The following is a 14,232-nucleotide window of genomic DNA, read 5'->3' on the forward strand; positions in this document are numbered from 1 at the left end:
CTGCTCCTGGCTGAAAGTGTGCATAAACAAGCGTAGCAAGCTTCCGATTTAACACGGAAGCTCGTTTTTAAACTCCAATTTACTATCTTCTGTGTTTTAAAAGCGCGCCCCCGTGAGCTACCAGGGCCAGCTGGTCGTTCTCCCTTCCTGATGACGCGAGTCCAGTTCCCTCTGTTTCCCCCAGAGGCGGGTGGGGCTTCGCAGTCAGACGCGTGCCTGATGCTGGCGTGGGCTTGGGAGCCAGGCAGGCCTGGTGTGCGGCCCTGGCCCCATCCTTTCACAGCCCTGCGACTGCGAAATCCCTCCTCCTGTCTGCCCTCTGTTGGTCCGTCTGTCTGTACAGCGGCCGTAACACAGCACCCACTTCATGGGCTGGTTCTGAGGACAATCCGAAGGGGCTCCGGGCAGGGGTCAGCACTCAGCACCCTCGCTGGCCCCCACCCGCTGGTCTCTGCCGGCCCTTCCCCGCCCCGGGAGCCTGTTCCGCCCCCGAGGGCCGGGGAGGTGTGCTTCCAGGCGCTCAGTTGACTGGCAGGAATCAGCCTTTCTCCCTCTGCCTGTCTCTGCTGAAGAAATAGGGAAGGTGCGGAGCACGGGCCGCTAGCTGAAGAGGGGGCGGGAGGGGCGCACAGGTCACCCACAGGGCAGCCGCACTCATCTGGCTGTTGGAGTGCACGCAGCGCAGTTCACTGGAGGCAGGAGGGCCTGCATGGGCCGACTGGTCAGGGTGTGTCTGACCAAGTTCTGTCACCATAAACTCTGCGGGCTTCTTAGAAGAGCCCTGCCTCACCCCCGCCGGCCGTCCTCCCTGCACAGCCGGTGCGGAGGGGAGGACGGCCCACACCCTGGCCCAGCGCGGGCAGCCTCGTGCAGCTCTGCTCTCTCCCCCGCAGATCGCCAGCGCGACCACGGCGCCAGCCATCCCTCCCCACCTGTCTCCCGGGTTACGGGATGTGGCTCTCCGCTGTTTAGAGCTTCAACCTCAGGACAGACCTCCGTCGAGAGAGCTACTGAAGCATCCCGTCTTCCGCACAACCTGGTAGCCGACTGGACGAGCTGCTCAAGGATGGAGACAGGATGCTCAACGAGAGAACTGTGGGCAGCCACGTTGGCAGTCTGCAGGCCTGCCAGCGCCGAGCAGCCGCGAACAGCCCCGGGGGGAGCCCATACCTAAGCACGTGACCGTACCTAAGCACGTGACCGACAAATCATGGTCTGCGCCTGCGCTCGGCCCGCCCCGCCCACACCCTGCGTGGGACCGACCGCGAACCGTGCCTTCCAGGGAGAACCGGCCCTGGGCGAACACGAAGGCGTGGCGTGTGCGTGTCTGGCTGGCCGTGCCATCCCGTTACGTTTTGGAGCACTTTTTCCGCACTGCTGGCCGTGTGGGGCTCAGGGTCTGTCTTACTGTCTCCGTTTCTCGCCCACGTCACGTGGCGGCTGCGGGGGGTCGTGCCGCCCGCTCCGCTCCTGTCCCTGGCGAAACCAATCGGTGTCTGCCTCTTTTAGGTCAGAATATGCTGTGAGTAGCCGTGAAAAAATATATTTTTTAAAGTTGTAACTTCTTTATGAGCCACAGTTGACCTTTATTTTTTTTTAAAGCCTGGGCAGTTGTGGCTCATTGTGCATTTTACTGTTGGCCCAGTTATTTCATTTTTGGAAATTATGGTTCTGTATTTTCATTTCACCTTCATTTTTGTTTAATATTCAGGGAAAGGTGATCTTTTCAAACCAGACAAAAAATAAAACTAGGTGTGAACTAGAGTTTATTGAGTATCTTGCTATGGCGAGAGTTTTTTAATACGGAAGTTTGGGGTTTTTTTTAATTGGAATTTGTACTACCTTCATCGAGTCCATCACTGCTCTTCGCATGCAGGTTAAGTGTAAGTTAAGTGAAAAGCAACTGTTCTCTTGATGCAGCTCGCAGCCAAGATCAAGGTCGCCTTGAAATCCGTCGGAGTCTGGAGCGCACTGGTCTGGCTTGCAGGCAGCGTCCCGGCAGTCTGCCGTGCTAGCCCGTCCCCACGGAGGGGCGTGGGGCTGCTGTTTTCCTTCTGGCCAGGAGGCCGCCGGTAGGTCACGACAGAAGACCTAACCTCATTGCTCAACCACAATGAGTAATGATGTTTTTAAACAAAAAGTTTGCTTTAAACTTGGAAAACATGTTCATAAGGAAAAGTGAAATTGCATTTCATTTACATGCTGATTCACTGGATTTCGGACAGACACCTAATGGTTCTCGTGCAGCTGAATCCTGATGCGTGGAATCCCGAAGGAAAATGGCAGCTCTTTCGTCCTTTCTTGGGTTTTTGTTTTTTGTGATTCTTTAAACCAAGTACTGATTAAGTATTTAATACAACTTTTTGAGATGTTAAGTTTTAACTCTTCAGAAGCCAGTTGAATTGTTGCAGGATGAAACAGAATTGGTTGTTCTCAAAGACTCAGGATAAACTAAATAAGCTATACAGAGTACATTTTAAATGTACAACACAAATTGGAAGTAAAATAAGTTACAAGATAAGTTTACAGGGATACATTGCATATGATTTTTAAAAGGCAGTTTTTAAATGTGAATGTGCTTCTTAGTGAAATTTTACATTCCTTGGTTTTGGAATTTTGGCAATATTTGAAGAGTTAAAAATTGTGCTGAAATGTGAAGTTTGGTAGCTCTAAATGTGTCGTACCTGACTTTTTTATATTCTCTCTCCTTTTGGACTGCTTAGAATTTTCACGGCTCTAATGCGATCGCTTCCGAGTCTCTCCTGTGCAGGCTTCACGGATGCATTCTTGCCGTTGTGGGTCCTGGAAGGCCTCGGGTCAGGTGGGTCCCGGGTGGGATAGAGGCGCGAACCGCAGACGGAGGATCCTCCGTCAGTGTTAGCTGTAGGGCGCCACGCCCACCGCCGTCTGCACTGGGCGCTGGGGGTCGAGGATCGGCATCGGGGCTGCTGTTGGCTTGCAGTTCCCTCAGCTGGCTGGTAATGGTGGCGCTTGTTTGTCTGTTCGATGTTTTATTTTCCATGCAAATGTGATGTAATATTCTTATTTTCTTTGGATCAAAGCTGGACTGAAAATTGTATTGTGTAATTATTTTTGCGTTCTTAATGTTATTTGGTACTCGAGTTGTAAATCATGTCTACTGCTGTGTATTCCAGTCTCTGCTACCTCAGTGTCCTGTAGAGTTCTCTTCTACCAAAGTTCACTTTCACAGTGAAATTCTGTTTGCCGTGTGACTATGATTCCTAAGACTTCCAGGGCTTAAGGGCTGACTTCTATTAGCACCTTACTGTGTAAGCAAATGTTACAAAAAAAATCTCTGGGTTAAGAAAATTTGGCTTAAATGTATCCTTTGTTATTTTAAATATATCAAGATATTTTAATTAAAATTTTTACCCCATTGAACGAATTTTATAGTATTTGTACCTATTTTGGTGTTTTGTCTTTATAGTAAATAAAAGTTTTTGAACAAAGGTTGCTACTTTTACGTATTTTGAAATGACATCGTACTCACTAAAGGCTGGAAAAACACCACCGCGAACTCCCTTCGACCCTCCCCCCGGGGCTCCCCCTTGGGCCCCCCTGATGCCCAGACGGAGGTCCTGTGCTGTGCATCACTTCCTGTCTGCCGCCCTGGTCAGTCCCGAGCCGTCCCTCAGTCCTCCTGACCCTCCGTGTCATTTACTTGCACATAAATAGGCCCCAGGCCCCAGGCAGCCAAGGCCAAATTCAACGGGTTCTGCTCACATAACTCCTTTGCTGTAATACGATGTTTTTAAAAAGCATGACGTCTGTCCTCATGTGTCACACTTGTGGGAAGGAGAGCAAAGATCTGTGTCAGGCACCCTTGGGGCACAGTGGCTGTGGCCCACCCAACACCTGCTGCCCTGGACCCCCCCTACCACCACCACCACCTGTCCACAGTGCCCGCTGGCTCGGTCTCAGGTGGGACCCACTGTGGGATCGCTGTTTTCCACCTTGATCTTCGCATTCTGCTCAGTAGTCATTTCTCACGTGGTCAGACTGTCAGAAGCGTGATGGTCCAACCCTGCAAGATAGGAGATGCCACTCGGTGGCTGTGGGTTGAAAGCCATTTTGTGTAAAGTTTCCATGTAAATGTACACTTCCGGCATTTTAGAAACTATTGACTTTGAGAAAAGCTTTTTGTTTCAGAGGAATCACTTTTTCCTCTCAGAGGAAAAACTAATCCTCTTGTTTCTTCATTCTGATTAAGTGATAATAGTTTTACGAGATGCGCAGGCCTGCAGGTTTCTTACGTAAAATCTAGAAAAACGTGGGGGTGTCACGCTCACACGAAAGTGCTGACTTGCGCATTTGTGAGCAGACGTCGTGATTTGCCGGTTCTGAGGTCAAACTCCCGGAATGCCCATCGTTGGGGACAACAGTGACCGACAGGAACTTCCAAACATCGCCACCTTCCTGCGTCCCGACCTTTTGGGGGCTTGTTAAGTTGTGTGTGATGAATTGACACAAGGAAGGTGACAGCGGACTGGTGACCCAGAGCCCGAAGCGAGACCTGGGTCCCACCTTGCTCTGCCGCTGCCAGCTGTGTAACCCGTCACTTGGGACCCCTATCTCTGTGCCCACCAAACGAAAGCAGCAGCACTGTGAGAAGTAAGAGAACCTGTGCCCATGGCCCTCTGGGTGCAGCCGGTGTTTGTGGAACGAATGAGTGACCCAGAGGTCATAGACCCCAGCACCTCTGCGGCCGGGAGTGTCCTCAGCAGGACTGGGGCTGACCTGAGACTTGGAGCCAAATTTGTGCATAAGGGGGGCCAAGTTGCTGTGTGGGGATAAAGGGGAAAAAGCCCCGTGTTGCCAAAGCCTTTAAATTTTCAAAACAAGCTGGAAATCTAGCTTTTATGTGCTCTTTCCTGATGTTTAAACATTGGGAGCTAATTCAAACTTTTTATTGGGAACTATAGCGCTGAGCAAAACTCACACACTGCACTTGGCCACTTTCAGGCCTCTGGCCTGGGTCCAGGCTTGTCAAACAAAAGTAAGAAGACAGTCGGAGGGAGGGAGTGTCAGCCTGGGGGAGCCGAGTCCTGGGAACATGAGCTGGAGGGACAGTGGGGCTGCAGATGGCAGATGCCAGAGGGCCCGCCTCTGAAGACAGAATTAATGCTGCTTGTGCCTGGGGGACCAGCTCACCACAGATGCCTGTGACCACGCAGCGTCACAGTGGGCCAGCTGACACTGCGAGACCCTCGGCTTCGACCAGAACCAGGCTTGTTGCCAGGCTGCCCACCAGCTCCAGTTCCCACACCCCACGGCCTCGGTCCTTGGCCCTGCCAGACCTGGAGCGAGAAAACCAGGCCAGGCAGGTGGCAGGAGGCAAAGCCCTGGTGACCCAAAGGCCGGTTCACACACAACTGAGATTCCTACTTGGGTCTATTTCTGAGACAAGTGTTACTTTCCCTCGAAGTCAGCTTGCTTAATGAGATTCCTCAACACCTGCGTAGACCCTCAGAGGGCGCGAGTTGTAACCAGGGTGACGCAGGACAGAGGAGAAACGCTGAGGTTGGGGACAGGGTGGAAACCCCGGTGGCACCGTCAAGTGTGAGTTGAGCAGGTGGTTCTGGAGGCCGCCTGGGCCGCACTCTGTAGCCGTGTGCAGGGGAGGGACGGCCCTGGGAGGTGGCGCGAAGTGGCTCTGAACGCAGGCTGCCTGTGTTCTTCAGAATCAGAGTGTCAGGCCCCCTCAGCCAGGCTCCCACCAGAGGAATCGCTGGTCAAAAGGCAGATCCATCTTCGACTTTCTGAGGACCCTCCATACTGCTTTCCATGGTGGGTGCACCAGTCTGCATTCCCACCGCCAGCGCACAAGGGCTCCCCTTTCTCCACAGCCTCGCCAAGCACTTGTTTGTGGATTTATTGATGGTGGCCATTCTGGCAGGTGTGAGGTGGTATCTCACTGTGGTTTTAATTGCATTTCGCTGATGACTAGTGACGATGTTGAGCATCTTTTCATATGTCCTTTGGCCATCTCTATGGCCTCTTTGGAGAAGTGTCTGTTCAGGTCTTTTGTCCATTATTTATTTATTTATTTATTATTATTTTTTGGTGTTGAGTGGTATAAGTTTTTTATAAATTTTGGAGATTAATCCCCTATCAGATGTATCATTGGTAAATATGTTCTCTCACACACTGGGTTGACTTTTTATTTTGTTGATGGTTTCCTTTGCTGTGCAAAAGACTTGTTCATTTAATATGGTCCTATGTGCTTATTTTTTTCTTCTGTTTCCCTTACCCAAGGAGACACACCAGGAAAAATAAGGACATGAGAAGCATCTGAGCTTTTATGCCTGTGTTTCCTTCCAGGAGTTTTATGCTTTTGAGTCTAACGGTAAAGTTGTTAATCCACGTTGAGTTTATTCCTGTGTGTGGTGTAAGACTGTGTGCAGCTTCATTTTTTTGCATGTATCTGTCCCATTTTCCCAACACCAGCTATTGAAGAGACTCCTTTACCCCACTGCATGTTCCCGCCTCCTCTGTAAAATAGTCATTGGCCGTGAAGCTGTGGGCTCATTTCTGGGCTCTGTTCTGTCCCACTGATGCAAATGTCTGTTTTTATGCCAGTACCGTGCTGGATTTTGAGGGGGTTTTTTACTGCTAAGGCCTTGCAGTTTTTGATATCAGATAGCACGATTCCTCCAACTTTGTTCTTCTTTCTGAAGATTGCTCTGGATATTTGTGGTCTTTTGTGGTTCCATATGCATTTTTGGACTGTTTGTTCTAGTTCTGTGAAATACGCCATTGGTATCCTGGCAGGAGTTGTATCACTCCGTAGATTGCTCCCATGAATGCGGTATACGCTTCCACCCATTTGTATCTTCTTCGGTTTCTTTCTTCAGTGTCTTATAATTTTCTGAGTACAGGCCTTTTTTTACCTCAATTAAATTTATCCCTATTTTAATTTTTTTAATTTTATTTATTTATAGAGAGAGGGGAAGGGTGAGAGAAAGAGAGGGAGAGAAACATCAGTGTGAGAAACATCGATTGGTTGTCTCTCGTATGTGCCCTGACCAAGGGTCAAACCTGAAACCCAGGCACGTCCCCTGATGGAGTCAAACCAGTGACCCCTCACTTTGTGAGACAATGCCCAGCCAACTAAGCCACAACGGTCAGGGCAGTATGTAATTTATTTTTTTTATGTAACTGTAAATGGGATTCTTTTCTTAGTTTTGCTTTCTGCTAGTGCATTACTAGTGCATAAAAATGCAACTGATTTCTGGATGTTTGTTTTGTATCTTGCTACTTTACTAAATTCATTTATCAGTTCTAGTGGGGGGTTTTTTGGTGAAATCTTTAGGGTTCTCATCTGGAAATAATGAGAGTTTTACTTCCTCCTTCCCAATTTGGATGCCTTTTATTTCTTCTTGTCTGATTGCTGTGGCTAGGACCTCCAGCACTATGTTGAATGAAAGAGGTGAAAGCGACATCTCTGTCTTGTTCCCGATCTTAAGGGGAATGAACGCTTGTAGTTCTTGCCCATTGAGTGTGATGCTGGCGGTGGCTTTGTCACATATGGCCTTTATTACGTTTAGGCATGTCCCCTCGATTCCCACTTTTCAGAGAGTTTTTATCATAAATGGCTGCTGGATTTTATCAAATGCTTTTTCTACATCTACTGATATGCTCATGTGGATTTTATCCTTCATTTTATTTATGTGGTATATTACCTTTATTGATATGCAGATAGTGTACCAACCTTGCATCCCCAGAATAATGCCCACTTGGTCATGGTGTATGATCTTTTTAATTTTTTTAAGGATTGTATTTATTTCCTTTTAGAGAAAGGGGAAGGGAGGAAGAGAGAGAGGGAGAGAAACGTCAATGTGTGGTTGCTTCTTGTGGGCCCCCAACTGGGGACCTGGCCCGTAACCCAGGCATACGCCCTGAATGGGAATCGAACATGCAACCTCTCAGTTTGTAGGCTGGCACTCAATCCCCTGAGCCACACCAGCCAGAGCTATGTGTGATCTTTTTAATGTATTGCTGAATTTGGTTTCCTAATATTTCATTGAGGATTTTAACATCTATGTTCATCAGGGATATTGGCCTATAATTTTCTTTCTTTGTAGTATCCTTATCTGATTTTGAATTAGGAGAATGCTGGCCTCGTAAAATGAACTTGGGAGCCTTCCCTCCTCTTGAATTTTTGGAACAGTTTGAGAAGCACAGGTGTTGGTGCTTCAAATGTTTGATAAAATTCACCTGTGAAGCCATTCGGTCCAGGGCTTGTTTGTTGGGAGTTTGTTTATTACTGCTTCAATTTCACTAGTTGTAATTGGTCTATTCAGATTTTCTTATTTGTCCTGATTCAGTGTGGGAACATTGTACGTTTCTAGGAATGTATCCATTTCAACTAGATCGTCCAGTTCGTTGGCAGGCATAAAGCTTTGAGATTGGTATCAGCGATACCTTTTTGGACATTTGTCCTCAGGAAAAGGAAAAATAACCAAATGGGACCACATCAAACTAAAACGCTCCTGCGTAGCAAAAACACAAACCAAAATGCAACCCAGCAACAAAGTAACCAGACCACCAACTGAATGGGAGAAGACACCACTGATGAGGTTAATATCCAAAATGTGTAAGAAATGCTAAAAAAGAACAAAAACAAAAAACCCTAAACAATCCTATTCAAAAATGGGCAGAAGACTTGAATAGGCGTTTCTACAAAGAGAAACACAGGCAAAGATGCTCAACGTCACTCACTCATCGTTAGGAAAATGCAAATTAAAGCCCCAATGATGTCAGAATGGCTGTCATCAGAAAGTCAGCTGGCAAGTGCTGGTGAGGACACCGAGGAAGGGGACCCGCGTGCCCTGGCGGTGGGAATGCGGGCTGGGGCAGCCACCGCGGGAACCAGTCTGGAGGGTCCCTGGAAGGTAGAAACAGGACCCCACAATTCCAGTCCTGGGCACTTATCCAAGGAAATGGAAAGAAAAAATACACACATGCAGGAAATGGTAACAATTGGTGAACCTGCATGAAAGAGAATGGTTGTTTGCTGCATTTTTCTATTGATTAGAAATTTCCAAAGTGAAAGTTGGGAAAATATTTCTAAGTTTGTATCTGTTTTGGTTTGGCTTAATTTCTCTTTGCATCGGAGCTTGATTTCCTTTTCTGTTTTGTTTTGTTTTGCTTTCCTTGCTTGTGAGCACCTGGACTCCAGGCTGCTCAGCCCACTCTAACTGACCGTGCGTGGGCAGTGACGCAGGCCGTCACAACGTCCAGCAGAGGGCAGCAGATGGGGACTTTTCTCTCATTAAGGATGGGTCTCCTAGAGTGTTACCTGTGCCAAGCACCCGAACCTCCTCCCTTCTCAGAAGCAAAGTGGTCGTCTCAGTGTCCCTCTCGGGAAAGTAGGAAATCTCAGGGCAGTGAGGGAATTCTGTTTTCCCAAGCTAAAACCTGGAGGTGACGTGTGCATCCACACAGGACATTTCTGTTCTAGCATCTTCGACAGTCCCAGCCAAGGAGAGGCTGTATCAGCACAGGTGACACCTTCTTCCCTGTCTCCTGCTCTCAAGACCACCCTCCACCCGCCCACCCACCCATCTGCCCACCCTCCATCCACCCCACCCCACCCACCCTCCCCTCCTGCCAACCACTGTTCCTCTGAGCTTGCCAAACAATTTCTACACGCTCTCACTCTGCTTAAGAACATTCAATGACTACCTATCGCCTCACATTTCCCTCAAATTTCAGCATTTTCCAACAATCCGACCTTACTCTGCCTAAGAACCTTATTCCCGGTGGTCTCTAGAGCACCCGCTCTGATCGGACCGTCCTCTGCCGTCCTCTGGCCCGCCACAGTCAGCCTCGCCTCTGCACCTCTGCTCGTGGCCGGGGCTCTCACACGTCTGGGCTCTGGGCTCGTAGTTGGGTCCGAGAAGCAGCTGATGGCAGAGGAACTCCCGGGCGATGCGCCACAGCCACCTGTGCACCACGCAGCTTGATGACCCGGTTCCCGTGACAGCCCCACTGGACTTGTGTGTTTACTGCAAACGTCTCCCACAAGGTGGACGTCAAGTGGCTGGAGGAAGCGGCCTTGGCCACTTCAGAGGGAGGCCAGCAGCAACCACTGCTGGCTTCTTTCCACACAGCACCGTGCGTCCTGCAGCAGGAGACCCCCTGAAATATTTGGTGTCCAATGTGGGCAGCACGCCACACGCTGAAGTCACGGAGCCGGCACTCACCGCCACGCCGATCACACGCTCCGCCACACACTGTCCTCAAAGCGGCGCCTCACGCTCAGCCCCCGGGGCAGGTGTGCCGCCAGACCCGTGGCACCTGAGGAGGCCTCTGAGCCCCCCTGGGGCCTTGTTTCTGTGGGTCACGGCTCCGACATTTACTGTGTCGTTGTGAAACAGGCTGGTTTTACCTATGTACTCACTAATGTACTAAAATAACAATTTAAAAATCTTGTACATGTTGGCAGAGATATCTTTATAAAAGTAGCTAAATCTCCCCAACAGTGAGAAAAATGACATTTTTTATATTTTTGCAAATCTGTTTTATTTCCGACTTATTCCAAGACAGCTGGATTCTCATCTCTGCTTCCGTATTCAGTCTGTTCCACCACAGGCCATGGCCCCCCGAGAAAGCGCCACTGCACCCTTGTAAGAGAATGGGAGCAGATGCAGACAGATGCCTTGCCTCTGGTGTGTAAACCAGGGGCCCGGGCTCCAGGCGGAACCGGTGGCTCCACTTTCTCCCACCTCTCTCCCACCTAGTCCTCCGACACACTCCTTAGCTCCAGCAACTCACACTGAAGTTCTGGGGTAATTGGTAGTGAATGGTTCTAAATTACGTTTTCTCAACTCGACCGTAATCTTTTGAAGCTGTACACAATTATCAGTGAGTGAATTTTGTCAGTTATCTGGCCCACATGAGACAATGTGCTGTTCGAATGCCCGTCCTTCCTACCCGACCCTCCTCCACACACGCGTGTGTGAATCCTCCCTGGGAACACGGAAGAGGGACTATAAATCTCTCCCTGACCCATGCAAAGGAAGCCTGTCCCCCAGCTTCCAGTCGGAAAAGCTTCCTTCTCAGACAGAGTCAAAGCTCTGTGTTGTTTCCTGCTTCTCCCCGTAAAGGAGCATCGGCTGCATCCGTGATGCCGGGGCCTCATTACCTGTCCACACACCAGCCAGTTCCTCCACACCCACCCCACCCCTCGCCCTCTCCTCCCGCAGGCGGGCAGGGAGAGGATCCCTTCTTCTAGCCCGGGAACAGACACTGGGCCTCACTCCCCAGCAATCCCCCCACTTTCCCTACAAGGGGGCTGAACCACTCTGGGCTGTTTTATTTAAAAAAAAAAACAAACATGTTTATTGATTTTAGAGAGAGAAACATTGATTGGTTGCCTCCCACACACACCGACCAGGGATTGAACCCGCAACTTTTTGGTGTTTGGGACCACGCTCCAAGCAACTGAGCCGACGGCCAGGGTGCACGCTGGGCTGTTGCACAGCCTTTGCCAGCCCCCACCTTCCCCCAGAACTCTGCTCAGTGAAGGTCGTCCTCAGAGGTCACCGAGAAACTGTCACAATGAGTCTGGGTTCTTGTCTCCTGATACAAAATAATTTGACCAGGGACAATGACACAAGTAAAGGCGGATGTACTGGGACTCTGCACAGGGCAGGAACGCCGATAGGGTCCCCGGGCCGCGCCCCGAAGCTGGGGCTGAGGGCGTTGAGGCTCCTGGGAACCGGGAGTTGCTGGGGCCAGCCAGTCGGGAAGTAGACTGCAGGCTTCTCCTTTGTCTGGAACACTGATGTTCCGGGGTGCATAGGTCAGCAGAGCAGAGCAGAGCCGTCTGGGAACGTGCAGTACTTATTATGGGATACAGGGACTTTCGCAACCAGGTACTGGGTTTGTCTCTGGTTGGTGGCCTGGCTTTAGAGCTGAAAATCAAACTGAGAAAGTCGGGGTAGCTCCTGGCCATTGTTTTCTAGCTGCCTATTGATGCCGCCGCAGTTCCGGCAGGCCTGACTCGCTGGATTTGATGGAGCAATTTGGGGGAACACTTCGTCCTACCTGTTTCAAACCTAGAAGCCGCGGAATTTAGCCCCTGTTTTTCTGGGGCTGGATCCTCCCTCCGCCTGCCGGGCCACAGCTGGATGCATCCCACCCACCACACGCTGGCTCGGAGCCCAGCACCCCAAGGCTTCCTTCTAGAAATCACCCACGGGTCTCCACCAACCTCTCTCTCTAGGACCATTCTCATCAGCACAAACACACAGGGGCACCTTTCGTCTCCCCAAACTCCTCTCTGCTGTTAGGTCCATTTCTCTGTCCTCCCTCCAGGCAAACACGCTCAGAACTGTGCACACCTCTCCCCCTCTCACCTCACGCTTCCCTCAGACACACTGGGAACCATCACCGAACCTGCTTTGGCCACGTCACTGTGGGGTTGCACATTGCCAACTCAGGTCGCTGCCCGAGCTCTGCTCCTCACCACCTCCTTCCACCTTGGTGGCCTCCAGCTCCTCCAGCCCGAGATTCCCATTTTATCTCCAGCTACAGCGTCTCTCCAAAGCTCCCAGTGTGATCTTCAACTAGCTAGCTGACATTTCTCACAGGTACTACACACCGTCCCCCGCCACTTCCCCCCTACCAGTAGGTCCTGTCAGTTCCCCCACAATGGACCCCTAACCCGGCCCCGTCGCTGTCTCTGCAGCCACCTCCACAGTCTGAGCTGCGCTCCTGTCACCTGGGCTTCTGCACCAGCTCTGCACTAACCTTGCTGTGTGCTGACCGCTCGCCTGTCCTCCACCAAACACTCAGTGACCTTTCCGCACCACAGTGCTACTGGTACACCCCGCCGTGGCACCCACCACACCCTGGCTGGCCGGCCAGCGCCCTACCCCTGCTCCAGCCATGCTGACTAGTTAATAGTGCCGGACTGCATATTTTAAAGTTGCTAAAGAGAATAAATCTTTAACACTCTCGTCTTAAGAAAAGGAAATGTGTAGCTACGTGTGATGACAGATGGTAACTAGACTTACGTTTATTGAAGAAGATACAAGACACAACATTGTACATAGGACAATGGCACCTCAGTCCCCTTTAAAGCAGGCACTTTGGGACCTCACACAGTTCTCCCAATCGCCATCAGCTGCCCCATTGTATTTTCCTGAATCTCACTGATGGTCAGAAATCTCTCCCTTTTCAAAGGTCATTTAAGTTTTGGGAAAAGCCAGAAGTCACAGGGCGCCAAATCTGGGCTGTAGGGGCCTGAGTCACCTGGGTGATTTGATGTTTCCCCAAAGAACTCTGCACAAGACGCGATGCGTGAGCGGGCGTGTTGTCGTGATGAAGCTGCCGGTCGGCAGTCGCCCACAGCTGTGGCCGTTTTCACCATATTGCATCTCTCCGCCGAGGAAGAACATTGAGGTAGTGCTCCTTATTAATTGTTTGGCCTGGAGGGGCGTGCTCGTGATGGGCAACACGTTCCCAATCAAAAACCAGTTAACACGCTCTTGATCTTGTGACCTTGCCTCGCCTTCTTCAGGCGCCGTGGAGAACCAGGTGACTTCCATTGGGACGACTGGGCCTTTGTTTCTGGGTCACAGCTGTAGACCGAGGATTCACGTCCGGTTATGACCTTCTTGAGGAAATCGGGTTCATTGCTAGTGGGTTGAGTCAAGTCATTAGCAACTGCAGCACGATGTTCCTCCTGCTCCGGTAGCAGAAGCTGTGGAACGAATTTTGCTGTGACACGTTTCAGACCAAGATCCTGTGTCAAAATCTGGGACACAGTAGTTTTTGGAATCCCCAGATCAGCTTCCAGTTCACGCACTGTCAGTCGCCGACCTTTGCTGATGGCAGCCCGCACACGCTCAACATTCTCAGGGGTTCTGCTTGTTGCAGGCCTTCCAGAACGGGGGTCACTCTCAACAGATTCTCGACCGTCTTTGAAGCGTTTGTGCCACACTTTGATTTGCGCTGCACTCATTGCATCGTCCCCAAAAACCTTCTGAATGATCCGAATAGTTTCCGCGGACGAATGTTCCAGCTTAACACAAAATTTGATGCAGACTCGTTGCTCTACTCGCTCAGTCATTTTGAATGTGGTGTTTTGTATCTGAAACGAGTATCATGTTACATGTCAAATATAGCTCGGTAAATAAAGAAATACGGTCTAGGCAAAAGACCCTTTTCCTGGATTACACTGCATGATAAAAATTAAAA

At 50.2% G+C, this 14,232-nt stretch overlaps 1 protein-coding gene across 1 annotated transcript in view; it reads left to right on the top strand.

Moving 5' to 3' along the window:
• Positions 1–3,406, top strand: part of MAP3K1 (mitogen-activated protein kinase kinase kinase 1) — a 63,775-nt gene extending 60,369 nt beyond the window's left edge. Inside the window, exon 20 of the mRNA XM_053914934.1 lies at positions 894–3,406. Within this exon, the coding sequence (XP_053770909.1) occupies positions 894–1,043 (150 nt within the window). The 3' untranslated portion in view covers positions 1,044–3,406. The remainder of the gene's footprint in view (positions 1–893) is intronic.
• The last annotated feature ends 10,826 nt before the right edge of the window (positions 3,407–14,232 follow it).

This window comes from Desmodus rotundus, chromosome 1, assembly GCF_022682495.2.
Source record: "Desmodus rotundus isolate HL8 chromosome 1, HLdesRot8A.1, whole genome shotgun sequence".
In the NCBI taxonomy this organism is placed as follows: domain Eukaryota; kingdom Metazoa; phylum Chordata; class Mammalia; order Chiroptera; family Phyllostomidae; genus Desmodus; species Desmodus rotundus.